Source organism: Nicotiana attenuata, unplaced genomic scaffold, assembly GCF_001879085.1.
Source record: "Nicotiana attenuata strain UT unplaced genomic scaffold, NIATTr2, whole genome shotgun sequence".
Lineage (NCBI taxonomy): Eukaryota > Viridiplantae > Streptophyta > Magnoliopsida > Solanales > Solanaceae > Nicotiana > Nicotiana attenuata.
This window is the reverse complement of record NW_017675308.1, coordinates 42,631-59,851: the sequence shown is the minus strand read 5'-3', so window position 1 is coordinate 59,851 and position 17,221 is coordinate 42,631. Positions and strand designations below refer to the sequence as shown.

The following is a 17,221-nucleotide window of genomic DNA, read 5'->3' as shown; positions in this document are numbered from 1 at the left end:
AAAGAGCATCCTGGAAGGGTGAGATGTTTGTGATTAGGAGCTACTCCAAGCAATACTTTCAAAGAGACAAATCTTCGTCTTGGTAATATTAGAATTGTGCGTAATAATGTTGGATGTTCTTCTTCTGGATGTCAAGAGAAGTATAATCAATTGATGAATACTCTCAAAGCATACATGATAATGAAAGAAGGGTCAATACCAGAACAATTTGCTGGGATCTTTGCATCTCCTCCTACAACGGTAAATGCTAAGTTCTTTTTTTTGGTGTATTGTGCAATTTTATTTTTTATACTTGTCAATTTCAGCTCTAAAACCAGCTAGTATTACACAATTTTACTTCAAGTCAGCCCCCAAACCTGCAGAAAACCAAATGATTCATATTTCTTTGTTCAAAAGATATGTTGAATGCCTTAAATTCGTAGAAACAATAGCTAAATTCTTAGTCTTGAATAATGTTGGACTAATTGCATCTTTATTCTGATGTACTGGTGGTGCTTTTCCTTTTAAGACATTTAAAATGCATGTTCCCACATTCGTCACTGACTTATTAGGATTAGTTGAACTTTCTATGAAGATTAAGTCCAGTGACAAACAAGATCATGACCTAAAATCTATCATAAGTGTATAACATTCTTACAATTATGTATAACAGAACATTCTGGTCGAAATTAGAGGATAGTAATTCAAAAGGAAGAAGTAATAGTCTACATGAATTCTGCCATAAGTGTTGTATCTCTAGAGGCTTCGTACCTTGTCCTGTTTCATTCTTTTTTGTTGGTTTAGTGGTTTAATCTTAAATTCATTGCTCAATATCAGGGTGCGCTTGCTGATGTATGGTTAGTGATCATAGGTGTCAAATGAGAGAATTTAGTGGTTGAGTGGGGAACTAATTACTACTGATTCAGATTTCTAATCGTCTAGGAGGGAATGAGCATTACAATGATGATTTAGGGCATGAACTTAGATTTCTATTTCGTTGTGTATTTGTATTCTCTAGGCTGCATATTGGGGGTGCTAAGTAGGAAACTTTTTGGGAGAGGTAAAGTGGTTACATTTGTTGGATTGAAAGATTTCCTATTACAGAAATTTATTTTAAAATAGTTAATGGAATGATTCTAGAACTGTATTTCAATATTTGAAATTTGTAAGATGGACTTATGCACAGTGGCAGAACTGAAAAAGACAAGCTTGTGGTGTTGAAGTGCACATGGTAGACAAAGCTAATTCAAGAAAATAAATTTAATGTAGATTAGCAGGTATCTCGTAGAATTAGTCGAGGTGCGCACAAGCTGGCCCGAACATCATGGTTATCCAAAAATAGAAAAAGTATCATTGCAATCTCCTTTTCCTTTTAGACTGCACTGCTGAACATTATTTTATCTCAGTGACTTGTTTCCTGATACTCCTCTTAATACTTGTATTTTATTTTATTTTTACTTTTTGCTGCAGCCAAGTGATGCAGCTAGTGGACCCGTTTCACCGACGGATGCAAGAAGGTCTTTTGGCGCTAGTAATCCCAGTGACAGCCATTTCATTTTAATTTACGTGGATGTATTAGAACAATGTAATAGCTAGCTAATATAGACGGTTAACTATGTTCTAATTTAGCTTGATGACATATGATATACTCTGTCATAGTGTTTTTCACGGTTAATGAAATGTTGATATTTCTTAATTTTAATATTTTGGTTTAAGCATAAATATTTCAATTGATATTAAGGAAATGGTATGGCAAATTGATGATAAAAAATCAATTCTACAATATATTTAAAAATAGATAGGGATAATTAAAAGTCCAAAAGAGAAATTGAATATATCCTGATGTGTACACATAAGAAATTGCGGGGGTTTACAACCCCCACACTAAAAAAAAAAGAATTAAATTTTAAAAATAAAAATCTATATTCGCGCATGAAATTGCGGAGGTTAGAAACCTCCGCTATTTGCTGTCACGACGGTTCGGGAAACCACCGCATTTGTCTGCCGCAATTCCCGCATTTGTCTGCCGCAAATTAATAGCGGCGATGCATACGGCGGGGGCTTGCTCAACCGCCGTGACACCTAACCCCCGCAAACTATAATTTTAACCTCCACAATTTACCCGTTTTTTTGTAGTGAATCCGCCTCAGATTCCTTACCTCGCATGCATTTCCTTTATAAATACAGTACAAAACAAGTTTTTTATTCTTTTTTTGGGTGATTTTCCCAAGTACATAAGAACAAGGATATGTACGAGGACGATCGATGCATGCAGGTATTACAGAAAAGTTTTTGCTTTATTTTCTTTACTATTTTTTTTTATTCTCCTTCGTAAATATTATGATGTAATTTGGACAATCTAAAATTCTAAATTATCGTTTTCCCCCTAACATAATAATTGTTGTTTTATTGTTTTACACACATATTGCCGCTAATCATGTTTAACCTTTAAAACCAGCAATTCAATAAATGAAATATTGAAAACATGGTAAAAAGTTAAAATTATTAAGCTAGACTAATATCACCAAATTAAACTTTGGCAAGACTTGAGGGAGCCCATATAATAATTAATAACACGAGTACTATCATCAAGGACAAGAAGAACATGATACCGTGAATAGAAATATCAACAATCCCGTTCCTCTTTGCACTTAGCTTGGTTAGTCATATACTAACTTGTTATGTAATATACGCTATGTTATAACATGAATTAACTATATTAAAATGTGAAGTTTGAAGTGTTTTAAAATTTAAATCTCATTTATTTATATACTTCCCAGATTTCGCTCGCCATGGCTATGGCCCAACAAACTATTGGGTCAATGCTTTCTTTTGGTGTAATAGCACGGGTTAGCCAGTTTTTGGACAGGTCATTCAAAAATAGTCAGTGTTTGCGAAGTCATTGAAAAATAGCCACTATTTTGCTGCAACATGGACCAGTATAGCATAATATACTGGAGATCGGTGCACCTGTGTATGAGCTTCTAGCATATTATGCTGGAACTCCAACACGCGGAAATTTCCAGCATAATATACCGGAGATTGGAGCACCCTTGTATGAACTTCCAGCATATTATGCTGCACCGGTATATTATACTGGAACTCCACTATATTATACTGGAACTCTAATATATTGCTGGAGTTTCAGTATACTTATGTTGTCATGTCAATGCTTGTACTGTTATATACATACAAGTCACAACAGCGGCCCAACTAGGGGTGTTCAAAACCGATCCGAAACCGAAAACCGAACCGAACCGAAGCTTAATGGCTTACTGGTAACGGCTTAACGGACGGGGAACGGATTGAATTTTTTTATTAACGGCTTATCGGTTTGGGGGCGGATTATTCAATTTTCTTAACGGATAATCTGTTAACCCGTTAAGAACATATATATATATATATATAAAATTTATTTTTATTTATATATATTAAATATAAAAAAACTAAAACCCTTGAAAATGAATAAGTATAACAAAAACAAACAACTATTAATACTTACGGCACACTTAAAAAGAGTCGATTCTTCAATACATATCATAACTGCAGAAGCCAGTAGACTCTCAAAGACAATCAAATTAACCAGATATAAGAAATACCTAAACATTGAAGCTTTTAATCAAATGAGCATACAAGAACAGAGAACAACAATCCAGATTAAGTGACTTCTTACAAAGATTCAATTTTTCAATACATATTACAACTAATGAAGTCAGTAGAATTGAATTCACCAGAAATGACAGACTTGGAATCAAAAGCACAAAAAAAAAAAAAAATGAAACTTTCGAACAAATTAGCTTTGCAAGAACAAAGAAAAACAATTCATATAACTGACTTCTAACAAAGATTCATTTTTTCAATACATATTATAGCTGAAGAAGTCAGTAGAAGGGGAGATATCTAGTGAATATGTGTGTTTGATCGATAAACCGCCCGATAACCGCCCGATAAGAGCTAAACCGATACCAATCTGCCCGATATCTTATCGGGTGGCTAACGGATTAATACATTTAAAAGCCGATAACCGTTAAGCCAAACCTTTGAGAGTAAAAAGCAGCCAAATCCGCCCGATAAGCAGCCCTAGGCCCAACAATAAACTATATAGTGTCATGTCAATGCTTTCTTTTAGCATCACCAATTTAAGTTTTTCTTTCCTTTCTGATTGTCTCTGAGTTCCAATATTATAAAGTTCAAGTCCTAGGTAAAAATACATTTGATTTGGGGTTCAATAGCTCATAATTTTTCAAGAATTGAGATATAATTAAATTTTTGAATAATTTAAACTTTTATGACGTATATTTATCAACACTACTGCTACAAACGAACAAATTTTTTAAATGAGAATAATCTCAACAAACTTCATTAAATGATGTCATCTGTAAGAAAAACTAAATACAAATATGATTTAGATGAAGTCAAGCTGGTCGATTAAAAGAATGCTCTATAGAAATGTACATTTTCCAATTTATATAATCAAGACAAAGAAGCAAGGTCATATTAGCATTGCCTTTTTTTAATTTTATTTCGTAATTGCCCTGTCACCACAGATTATGGCAATTATCATTCCCTCTTAAATTAGCAGATCATTGACTTATCTTCAAGAAAAGAAAACTATTAGTATAAGACAATGAGGAAATTAAACAGGGTAGCAAGTGTTTTATTATTGCATAATGATTGCAATATGTTCAATACAAACAATCAAATATGTTATCATGCTTACAATAATTTTGTCAAAATCAAGAAAAGATTGTCTCCATCACACCTTATTATAAGGCAACCAGTAAATATAAAAAATAAATCCTAGTCTTTTTTGTTCGTTTTACTCTTTTCTTCTTTTTGGTGGATAGGAACAACATGAATAATAGGAGAGAAAACAATAGAATTCACTATGGCTATTGGATACAACAACAACAGTCCCAGTGTAATCTCACAGTGGGATGTGGGAAAAGGGTAATGTGTACGCGGACCTTATCCCTACCTTTAAAGTTTAAAAGGCAGAAATATTATTTCCGATAGATCCTCGGCTTAGGACTATGACTATTGGATCTTGACCCAAATTCCTTCACTTGGTATCTCTTGATGAACTACAAACAACATATAGTAACCAGGTGGTGCTAATTTACCAGAATTTGGAAAGATCAAATTGATTTGGTAAGAGGACTTTCCAATCCTTCTCACCTTTCCACTTGAAAGCACAAGCATTCTTTGGTTCATAGTATTTGAATGAGTATTAAACCCTGGTGCGACCATTGTTACCTTGACCAAATCTGTGTTTAATAATCCGGAAACAGTAAACCGAATGTTAACACTTTTGCCATACTTGGTTTTATGATGGGAAGCGGGAGAAATGATCTGTGGTCGCAAATTAGCAGATTTTGGATCCAAATAGGATGGTGAAAATGCCTCCAAGCTTAATTCCGTTGGAAAAAGAACTCTTGTAAAGTTGTAAAACTCGTTTGGATTACTACCTCCAACAAGAACTCGACCATCTCGTAGTAAAACTGCCGTTGAGTGGTACATTCTGGGTATGTCGTTCGGGTTTTGTACCTCAAATCTAGAACCAAATGGGTTATTGGGTCGATAAATCACTGGACTCAAAACCGGTTTCCTAGCAATTTGCCATCCAGCAGTGCCCGCTGCGGCTCCATTGATGATCAAGACATTTCCGTTTGGTAAAATTACCATGTCACCCATTGTTCGAGCTAATGGCATCGTCTCCATGGTCCACTGTGGATTCGGGTCGGTAATTGTAATTCGCCCGCACGTGTTTAATGCACCTATAAATTCACCTTTGTCCGCTTTGGGGTATGACCCTCTTGGTGCTCCACCACAGACCAAAACCTCAGCTTGAACCGTTCGTGCCTGCAAGTTCTTTAACGGAAGAAGAACTGCAGAACCCGTACTTGGATAATTTCTTGGGTCGCCGCCAGGTATTTGTGGGTAAGTTTTCACCACTGTATTCGTCCTGTAATCGAGCAAGATAGCTCGATCATTGGCGAAAATGAATAGGTTTCCATCCACATTGAGAAAAACAAACGGGAAAAGATTGTTCTCTTCTCTAGGGTTATTAGTCTGCTGAAGAAAGGGTAGGCTAAATACGTTGTTGGTTGAAGCAGTTTTGGGATAAAACTCGTAGTTAAAAGCCTTACGACCACCAATGATAATTTGCTTTCCATCGGGTAGAATATGATTGGTGGAATACCATCGGCTCTGAATTAGGTTACTTCCCATTTCCTGCCAGTCACAAGTGCTGCATGGTTTGACTACTCTAACCATACGTTCACCGTCATTGAACCCACCAGTTTGGACCAAAGAACCGTCGGCGTTGACAGAGCCAGAGGAGCACCACACATCGGTCTGGACCACGAGGGGACGCACAGAGTTTGTGGAAACATCGTACTCAACAGAGTGGGCAGTGCAATCGACTTTGAGGGCGAGGTCATTAGGGTTGTTGCGACATCTGCCGTTGGGCAATGAGATGTTGGATGCCCCAAAGTCAGTACGGTCGTACATTATGACTCTGTCGTTATTGAGGAGTTGCATGTGCATGGCTGAAATGCCAATGTTGGACATCAGTAGCTGCCACTTGCCACCCGCAGCGTTAGCCAAGTTATGGTGAAATGGTAGTAGCAGAAGCAAAAGCAGCTGCCATAGAATGTTAAGAAGAGGAATTGTTGTTCTAATCGCCATGAGCTATGACTTTTGTTTCTTTTTCCTTTTTCGTTCGGACAATTTTACAACAAAAGGAGGATGAGGAAGTGAGTTTTCTTTAGGAGAGGAGGAATGTGTTATGAAATTGTGAGATGGGAAATGTCCTTTATATACTAGTAAGGGTACGTGATATCTTAATTAGTAGGAAATGATATACATATAGTACCAGAAACAAGGCAATAGTTTGCAAAAAATAATTCATCAGTTTGGTGGCAGTTTGTCGGTATAAGAAACTGGAAAGAATATTAATTGCCATATTAGTATGACATTTCTTAATACGATATAAAGATAAGGAATATTTGAAGGATTTTAGTCAACGCAATCTTCAAAGAAATAAAATAGAAAGTCAACTCATACTATTGTATCTCTTTTGTTTAATTTGTGGGTGTACGAGTCGTGGGTGTATATTTTGGGCACGACAGCTCAATTGAACCATGCAGGGAATGTATATATTTAGTACTATTAATTTGGTCCGATATCATCCCAAAAAAGCAATAAGAATGATAATACCAATAATAATTTAGATACAGAGAATAAGCAGCTTATGGGTTTATCAACTTAATTTCCCATCTGTCAAAGATCTCTCTTGTTATTTCTATAGGTTGTGATAATCCTTTTGTTTGTTGTATAGATATCAAATAATTTTTTATTTAACTTCTTAATTTGCACTCATTCCCTTGGAATATGTAAATTCATAATATTATAATTATAAGATTACGATACATAGTATTTTCATCGATAATGCAGATCATGGTGGTTAGTGATGACTGCTTAGTGCACAATGACATAATTCAGTATGTGCAGTTATATATCTATTATTCCATCATAAGTGCGAATTATATAATACTGTATAAGTAAGTAATAGTATTTTATTGGATTACGAAGAAAAATGTAATAATAAACAAATTCTAGCTAATCAACTCCTGCGTCTCTTTCCTATCCTTTTCTCTTTTCTTATATTTTCGATCATTTTCATTTTCTTGGTAAAGATATATATGATCCACGTAATAAGTTAGAGAATGAGAATAACCTTAAAATTAAATTCCGACTTATGTTTAATTAAAGTTTACCCAAACTATAGTTCACTAATTAAAACATTAGAACCCTCGCTTTTCTGACGAAATATTGAAATCCAGGTAATTAATGACATTTGTGGAAACAATAGAGTTTATGATTTTCGTTGTTTATAGGATTTGTAGTTTGTTAAACACTATGACGAACACTAAAAATCACAAAAAAACGCATCAACTAATTATGTGTTGCTTAATGTTGACAATTGTCCTAACAAGGTATTGCGAATTTGCGGAGACAAAGGTAAAATGATTTTCTCGGGGCTACAAAATTTTCATTTTCAATTAATTTGTAATTAGAAGAACCAATTTAATCGTTTCAGTAATAAGGTCAACGGACTTTGGTTAAGACATGTTGAAATAAAGAGATTTGAGGATATATATGCCCTAATTTAATCGTACTTTTTTTTGTTACATCAGAGGATATGAGGAAAGGCGGAAAGGCGGAAAGAGAATAATATGTGTTACATATATGATTTGAACGCTCCACCTCAATTGTGAAAGACAGAAAGCTCACCAAACCCTAATAATTGTACTAAGCTTACAATTTTTTGTCTACTAAAAAATTTGTAGGCAAATTATTAATGATTTTTTAAAATTGCCATTTAATTTGTTACATCATTTGTACTGTGGAACTCAAGGGAGCATGTACAAGTTGTCATAAGTTATACTCTATAAATAAGATTGATAGAAGATGAAAAAAGGAAATTGAATTAAAGTAAAAGCTTGTCCATGAAGAAATTCATTAAATATAAAGCTATGCCTTTTTACAAACAAAGATATATACTTTTGTGTGGTTGCATATGCAGAAAAGCCAGCAACTGGCTATTTTCATCTTTCGGTGCGATGTGATGACATACTGGAAAGAAGAAAAAAATCTGAAGCATTTGCCAAAGTTATTTCAGTATAAAGCATATCTCTTTAATTAGTTATCTGATAAAATAATTCACTAATTTTGTGCTAATTAAAAAATCCACAAAAAGAAACGAAAAACGATAAAAAGGAATTGTCAAATCATAGTAATTATTTGCGAAAGCATTAGGTAATCTCCAGGAGATTTCAAGAGATATAATATAATTGTGCACTTAATTATTCGTAAAGATTGCTAGCTTAACTAATGCATGCATGTTGTGACAATACAAAACCATACATGATAAATTAGCGTTATATAATTGTCTGAGCCTGAAATGTATGTGGATATAGACAAAACATCAAATCTCTTTTTGTTTATATTTTAATTATTTATTCTATTGAAAACAGAAAGAAGTCAAACATGACATTTCAAACAGAAGAAATTAAGTTAAAATGTGTGTATATGGGTAAAATCGGGCTCACTGAACACCTCGATTTGCTAGTAAGTCAAACAAAGCAGGGATGCGACCGTACTGAATCGAAGTCAAAGCAAGGAGCCCCTCGTATTGGGGCTCAGGCAAAACACCTGCCCTCAGAGGTATCGGGATCAAGACTTCGGAGAGCATTACCAAACAGCTGCACACGACTAACAAAGGGCTGTGATGTCCGCGCCCAACCGGATATCATGGCGTGAATCTCGACCCGTATCGGTAGAAAATCAGTGATTAGCGAAACAAAAGATTTTTACCTTTCTTAGAATTGTACTTAGGATAAAACTCCCCTACATAAAGGGTAAGCTTATTATTCATGGGACACATGGTAATACGCATATCAAGGCAATTTATTTCAACTCTCTTTGTTGTTCAAAGTTCTTATTTTTGTTCTTGAGTTCTTCATAAGTACAAGCTTGGAATCGAGGGTAGGTTCCTCATTGAGCCATCAACCGAGTTTGGAATCACCCTTATCATTGGTTTGGCCATCTATATATGACGTCTTTCATTTGCTTAATCTAACGTCATTAATCACTTGTATTGAATTAATCCACATATTCTTAAAGTCACATATAAATTCAATTGTTATCCATTTTTAGGATAAACAATGTGCAAGTTTAATAATTGTTGGAGAAAGGTTTTGGTCATCACATATTTCCGCTCTCAATGTGCCAATGATGTAGCATTTGATGGGTGATTAGCTAGTGTATAACATCTAACGAGAATTATATGTTACTCGTTTTTTGATTATCCAATATAATGATGGAAAATACGATATGGAGTAACTAAATGGGCACTTTTAGTTATAGTACAAAGAATTAATATAACATATTGTGCCATAAGAGGGGGAGAATGTAACGATCCGACCGGTCATTTTGAGAATTAACGTCCCGTTCGGCGGCATAAGGTCTCGAGCAGCTTCGTATTAAGTGTTATGACTTGCGTGTATGGCTGAGTTCAGTTTTCGGATGATTCAGAATCAATTTGGGAGGATGCTTCCTGTTTTAGAAGCTTAAGCGGTAAGAGTTGACCGGAGTTTTGACTTTTGTGTAGACGACTCCGAAATGATTTTTTGATGATTGCAATAGCTTCTTATGGTGATTTTGTACTTAGGCGTGCATCCGGATTTGGAGTTGGAGGTCTGTAGGATAATTTGACGCATTTCGGCGAAAATTGAAAAGTTGTAGTTTTTTGGAAGGTTGAGAGTTTTGATCGAGAGTTGACTTTGGTGATATGGGGGTTGGATTTCAATTCTGAGAGTTGGATTAGCTCCATTATGTCATTTGGGACTTGCATGCAAAATTTGACGTCATTCCGAGTTGATTTGATATGTTTCGGTACGAGTTTTTGGAAGTTGGAAGATTTGAAAGTTCATAAGTTCGATTCGTGGTGCGATTCGTAGTTTCGATATTGTTTGATGTGATTTGAGATCCCGAGCGGGTTTGTGGTACGTTATGGAACTTGTTGGTATGTTTCAACGGGGTCCTGGGGGCCTCAAGTGTGTTTCAGATGGGTTACGGGTCAAATTCCCCCTGTTTGGAGTTGCTGATGACGGGTGTCTGATAACCTTCTTCGCGATCGCGTAGTGTTAGCCGCGATCGCGTAGTGTATTTGCTGGCATGCAATAATTTCTTCTTCGGGTTTGCATGGTCAGGACAGCGATCGCGTACGTTGAGGCTATGGTGAAACGCGTTCGCACTCTTCTGTCTACGATCGCATAGTGCTTTTCTTTGAGGCAGTGATATTTCACCTTCGCGATCGCATTTCTTTGTTCGCGATCGCGTAGTGTTTCTCTGGGCAGCTGATGATTCCTTCTTCGCGATCGCATACGAATTTCCGCGATCTCGATGCTTGTTACCTGGGCAGCACATTATATTTTCCAAAATCGAGAGTTTTGCCATTTTTATCATATCTTGAGTTATAGACCTCGGATTTGAGCGATTTTTCGTGTGTTTTTCAAATAAATCATTGGGGTAAGTGTTCTTCACCCTGAATTTATTATATTTCATGATTTCATACTTATTTTTATCATTAAATTAGTGTTTTGAGTTGAGGAAAAATGAAATTTTTTGAAGAAATCTTTCAAATTGTAAAATGATGACTTCAACGACGAATTGATATCGGAAGTTGATAATTTTGGTATGGTTGAACTCGTATCAGAATGGGCGTTTGGGTTTTGCGAATTTTATCGGGTTCTGAGGTGCGGGCCCGAGGGTTGACTTTTGGATTGAGTTTTTAGTTCTTGTTAAAGATTGAACCTTTATTATTCAGAATTGTTTTCTATGAGTTTTATTTATGATTTAAGGTTATTTTGGCTAGATTTGAGCCGTCTGGAGGTTTTTTCACTCGAGAAATTCATTTTAGAGTATTGGTCTAGCTTCTTTGAGGTAAGTATCTTGCCTAACTTTGTGTGGGGGAAACTACCTCTTAGGATTTGAGTCCTTCGTGCTAATTGTGTCATGTGAAGGCCGAGTACACGAGGTGGAGTACGTGCTCGGACTTATTTGTGAAAATTTGACCATTTAGTGCTCTTAGGTTCTTATATCCATTAAATATAAAGTTGTTTTGTCATGTTAAATTTCTCATTTACTAATTTCACCCTTACGTGTCTTATTTGGAATATAATTTATTGCTTCATGTTTTACCCTTATTGTCGATTAGACTCTTATGTGCCTTAACTGAAGTTGTTGCCTCTTTTATTGCCATGCTATTCTTTCCATAATTGTTTATCCTTGATTAAAGTTATTATTATCTTTTTTGTAATTTCCTATCATTAGTTGAAGTTATTACTATCTTTTTCTATACTTTGCTTATCCTTAATTGAATTTGTTGTATCTCTTCCGTAATTGCTCAACCCTAAATGAAGTTTTGTTATCCCTTATCATTGTTGACTTATCCTTATTTGGAATCATTAATTCATGTTATCCCTCTTATCGTTGAATTGTACTTTTGTGAAATTATTGCTACACATTATCTCTTCCTTGTTGAGACCATTACCCCATGTTGTGTCTTCTTTGTGAGCTCGTTCTCCCATTTCCTTGTGTTCTGAAGTTTTTGAGTTGATTTACTTGCTATATTCTCGTATTATTGTCGTTATTGCTATTGTATTCAGTGTTGCTGAGCCGAGAGCTATGCGTGGTTGTGATATTGAAACTGTTATGAGGAAATGTGGTGGCATGTGGGCACATATTGTGAAAGTCATTTGTTTGAGTTGTTTGTTTTGGCACACGTGTTGTTGTTAAGAGAATTATTATTGTGTTTGCACGAGGTTTTTGCCGTATGGTTGTTATTGTGTTGCACGAGGTTTCTGCCATTCTGTTGTTATTATTGATACGCATGTGGTGGTATAAGGTCTGGGTGTTGAAACACATGTAGTGAGGTAAGGTGGGCTTGAAACGCGTGGCTAGTAGGGAAACTACTAGAAGCCATGCTGTGTGATAAGGTGGGCTAAAACGCGGGATGCTATTTCGAGAAAAATGATTTTCAAAAACTAAATGAAAAGGCTCCCGCGGTGATAAAAGGAAAGCGTGTGATTCATTTTATGATTTGAGACTACGAGGCGGTACCTCGGGAGGGCTCTTGTTGTCATTTCCCCATTCTTTTATTCTTGTCTTTGATTATTGTCTTCTTAGCATACTATTAATTGCCTTCCTCCGTGTTGCATTATTTTCTTATTTCTATGTAGTTAATCTTGTTGTGCTAGTTGTTGCTTCAACTTCATTGCTGCCGTTATTGCACTGTACATTTCGTGGTGATCGTTTCTATGTTCTATTCATTGTCTCTACTCTTATTTGTTGACTTGAATTGTGGTAGAACACTTACACAAGCATACATGTAATTAAATCACCCAAATCGGTTTTAAAAGATGGTCCTGACGTTAGTGACAATTATACGTACTCTTGTCTACTTGCCCTATGTGTGAGGATTGTTATATTGGCATGTGAGTCGTCCGTGCGGTTATGAGTTGTAATGTGGGCACAAGATGCCAAGTGATTAGGGTCCATGAATTGGGACACACGAGCTGTGATTATGAGGTTCAGTAACCCGTGGAAATGCTTGAACAGATCTGGTGTGAAAGCGGTCGTTGGTTTTCCTTTATTTGGTTTCACCGGACTTAGTCTGTGATCAGCTACTCTACAACATTATTACCTGATTGCTTCCTATTGAATATTGTTGTTACTAGTGTGTCATTGCAAGTTTATTTTATATTCCTTATCCTACTTAGCTTTATATTAATATTGTCTCTATGTTAGTTCATCTTCACACTTGTTCAGGTTGTTTAGTCCAGTAGTTGTCTTGACCGTTCCTCGTCACTACTCCACCGATGTTAGTCTTGATACTTACTGGGTACCGCTGTGGTGTACTCATACTAGGCTTCTGCATATTTTTGTGCTGGCTGTAGGCCTCGGAGTCACCTTCTGATATTGTACTTGTACTGTTTAATTTCCATTTCAAACAGTTATATTTAGGGATTCTTCTAGTAAACTCAGTAGAGCTTATAACTTGTACTACCGGTTTTGGAATTGTAAGTTGTATATAAAGATTTATGTTTCATATTTATCAGTTGATGATTTAATTCTTCTAATAATTCAGTAAGTGTTAGGCTTACCTAGTCTTAGAGACTAGGTGCGATAATGACATCCTACGGAAATAAATTGGGGTGGCGACAAGAACAAACTGAAAACATTTAGCAGAAACGAAGGCAAAATCAATTGTATGCTTGAGATCAGGCAAATGGTAATTGATATATATACTGATTCCACTAATTAAGCCTAGGGAATAAAATTAATGTTTTTAATATTAATATTGCGAAAATACTCTCCAGTATGTGTGGCGGAGCAGCATTTATTTATGTGAAGTTGATCAGCTTTATTCATTTGTGCTAAAAGGAAAATATAGCAAATAGAATACATTGATAGCCAGTGGCGGAGGCAAAGTACCAATTACATGTTCAGTTGAACACAATAGTTTTAGTTCAAATAATCTATTTATCTTGGAAAAAATCATTGAATATATTATATAAACAATTAATTTAGAATCCAGTAACTTAAAAGTATTGAGATTTTGAACCCATAAGTTTGAAATCCTAACTCCGTTTCTGTCGATAGCCCCTCAAGTTTGCTAGTACTAGTATATTTCATTTACACACTTGAACCAAGGCCAGTTCCAATTCAACATCAAGCGTCTATATGAATACTTTATCATGTTTTCAGTGCTTAAATGGAACATGCCTTAATCCAAATATCTAGCTGAAATATACGGACAAGTTTAAGGGGTTAACAATGTATTCCACCTTAAAGGTATTTATACATATAATACATGAAAAAATGATACTGTATAGCCGCTCTTAAAATAATAGCCGAAAATGTATATTTTATTTGTGTGTGTGTGTGTATATATATATATATATATATATGCTATATACAAAAATTATACAAATTTTATATACTTTTTTAGCTATCAAATAGAAATTGTTTATGGCGCGGGCTAAAAGTGAAAAAAACTTTTATACATTCCTTGAGAATCAATCAACATATCAAATAAGAAAACAAGTAATTACTAGTAATTGATATCGAACAAACAGCTTATTAATTAGAACAAGAGAGATCTTAGACAAATCCAATTAATAACATTTTATGGACTTTTCTATTTTTACTTAGTATCTTTTTTTTATTGATGATAATATTCGACCAGGTTAAAAGTAATTATAAAGCATACAACTCGTATATATTCCTTGTATGCATCAATTACCTGTAATGTAATGCTAAAAAAGCACCCACAACTTTTTGCTCCATCTTTCACACACGTGAACTTTTTTCTCCTACACTTTATTCCACCTTTTGTTCGTTTTAGAGTATGTTCTTTCCATTCTACTAGTGATATAACACTCCTTTTGCTCTGTAAAGTAGTCTTAAAAGAGTTTAATCCTATCCTACTAATAGTGGTAAAATATACTATTTATTATATGCTCCACAATTATTTATGCAAACCATTGTTAGCTTTTGTACTACTACTCCATTTCCTATCGAGACACTATATAAAGGAAATCATCACTTCGCTTAACCATATACATTCTCACTTAGAAAAATACAGCCTCTACACCATATCTAGCCTACTAAACAAAGAAAAATCAAAACAGCTAATTAATGACGACTAGAACAGCAGTTATTCTTTTATCCGATTTTCTTTGGCAGTTGCCTGTGCTTATTCTACTACTACCATTTCACCATAACTCGGCTGACGCTGCGGTTGGTGGCACGTGGGAGCTACTGATGTCCGACATTGGCATTTCAGCCATGCACATGCAACTTCTCAACAACGATAGAGTCGTCATGTTCGACCGTACTGACTTTGGCGCATCTAACATTGCATTGCCGAATGGCAAATGCCGCAACAACTCTAATGACCTCGCGTTGATAGTTGACTGCACTGCTCACTCTGTAGAATTCGACGTCACCACCAACTCTGTACGTCCACTCATGGTCCAGACCAACGTGTGGTGCTCCTCTGGCTCCGCTATGTCCGACGGTTCTTTGGTTCAAACTGGTGGTTTCAACGACGGTGTAAACGTCGTAAGAGTTTTCAAACCGTGCATCACGGGAAAAAGGAGCACTTGTGACTGGCAAGAAATGGGAAATGGCTTAATTCAAAGCCGATGGTATGCTACCAATCATATGCTTCCAGATGGAAGGCAAATTATTATTGGCGGTCGTGCGGCTTTTAACTACGAGTTTTATCCCAAGACTACTTCAACCAACAACGTATTTAGCCTGCCGTTTCTTGAGCAGACTAATGATCCTATGGAGGAGAACAATCTTTACCCTTTTGTTTTTCTCAATGTAGATGGAAATCTATTCATTTTCGCCAATGACAGAGCTATCTTGTTCGATTACATGATGAACACGGTAGTGAAAACGTACCCACAAATACCTGGTGGTGATCCAAGAAATTATCCAAGTACGGGTTCTGCAGTTCTTCTTCCATTAAAGAACTTGCAAGAACAAACGATCCAAGCTGAGTTTTTGGTGTGTGGTGGAACACCAAGAGGCTCATACCTCAAAGCAACAACAGGTGACTTTTTGGGTGCATTAAATACTTGTGGCCGGATTACAATTACCGACCCGGATCCACAGTGGACAATGGAAACCATGCCACTGGCTCGAACAATGGGGGATATGATAATTTTACCAAATGGAAATGTTTTGATCCTAAATGGAGCTGCCGCGGGCGCCGCTGGATGGGAACTTGGTAGGGATCCGGTCTTGTGTCCTGTGATTTATCGACCTGATAACCCACTTGATTCTAGATTCGAGGTACAGAACCCGAATACCATACCTAGAATGTACCACTCAACAGCGGTTTTACTTCGAGATGGTCGGGTTCTTGTTGGTGGTAGTAACCCAAATGAGTTTTACAACTTCACCGGAGTTCTTTTTCCAACTGAGTTAAACTTGGAGGCGTTCTCACCATCCTATTTGGATTCGGAATCTGCTAATTTGAGACCACAAATCATTTCTCCTGCTTCCCGTCATAAATTCAAGTATGGGCAACGAGTTAACATTCAGTTTACTGTTTCTGGATTACTGAACAGAGATTTGATCAAAGTAACGATGGTTGCACCCGGATTTAATACACATTCGTTTACTATGAACCAAAGAATGTTGGTATTTTCAAGTGGAGCTGTAAGATTGATTGGAAAATTCGTCTATCAAGTCAGCTTTGTCTTTCCAAAATCGGGTAAATTAGCACCACCTGGTTACTATATGTTATTTGTGGTCCATCAAGATATCCCAAGCGAGGGAATTTGGGTTAGGATCCACTAACCACATTTGACTATGCAGAGACTTATTTTGTACTTACAAAATTGACATTTTAATTTATAACAATGATTGAGCGAAGCATCCTTAATTTTCTTTGAAAAGTTGTAAGCAGATAACTGGCTTGTTTTGTAACATTGAAGATTTTGAAGGTATTCCAATCTATTGCAATAACAAAAGACTTAGATTGATGACTTCCCATGTTAATTAATACTAGTGGATGATATTCACGACTTCTTTTAAAGGCTTCTCTTTAGAAGAAAAAGAAAACTGAATTCAATTTAAAGCCTATCAACGAAGA

General features: G+C 35.9%; 2 protein-coding genes across 2 annotated transcripts; one reads left to right on the top strand and one right to left on the bottom strand.

The window, feature by feature from the left end:
* Positions 1-4,619: 4,619 nt before the first annotated feature.
* Positions 4,620-6,754, bottom strand: LOC109219933 (aldehyde oxidase GLOX1-like). The gene has a single exon (XM_019384399.1). It carries the CDS (start codon positions 6,667-6,669, stop codon positions 5,017-5,019), a length of 1,653 nt encoding a protein of 550 aa, XP_019239944.1. The 5' UTR covers positions 6,670-6,754; the 3' UTR covers positions 4,620-5,016.
* An 8,414-nt stretch (positions 6,755-15,168) lies between these two features.
* Positions 15,169-17,015, top strand: LOC109219932 (aldehyde oxidase GLOX-like). The gene has a single exon (XM_019384398.1). The coding sequence runs from the start codon at positions 15,250-15,252 to the stop codon at positions 16,924-16,926; it is 1,677 nt and encodes a 558-aa protein (XP_019239943.1). The 5' UTR covers positions 15,169-15,249; the 3' UTR covers positions 16,927-17,015.
* Positions 17,016-17,221: the final 206 nt, after the last annotated feature.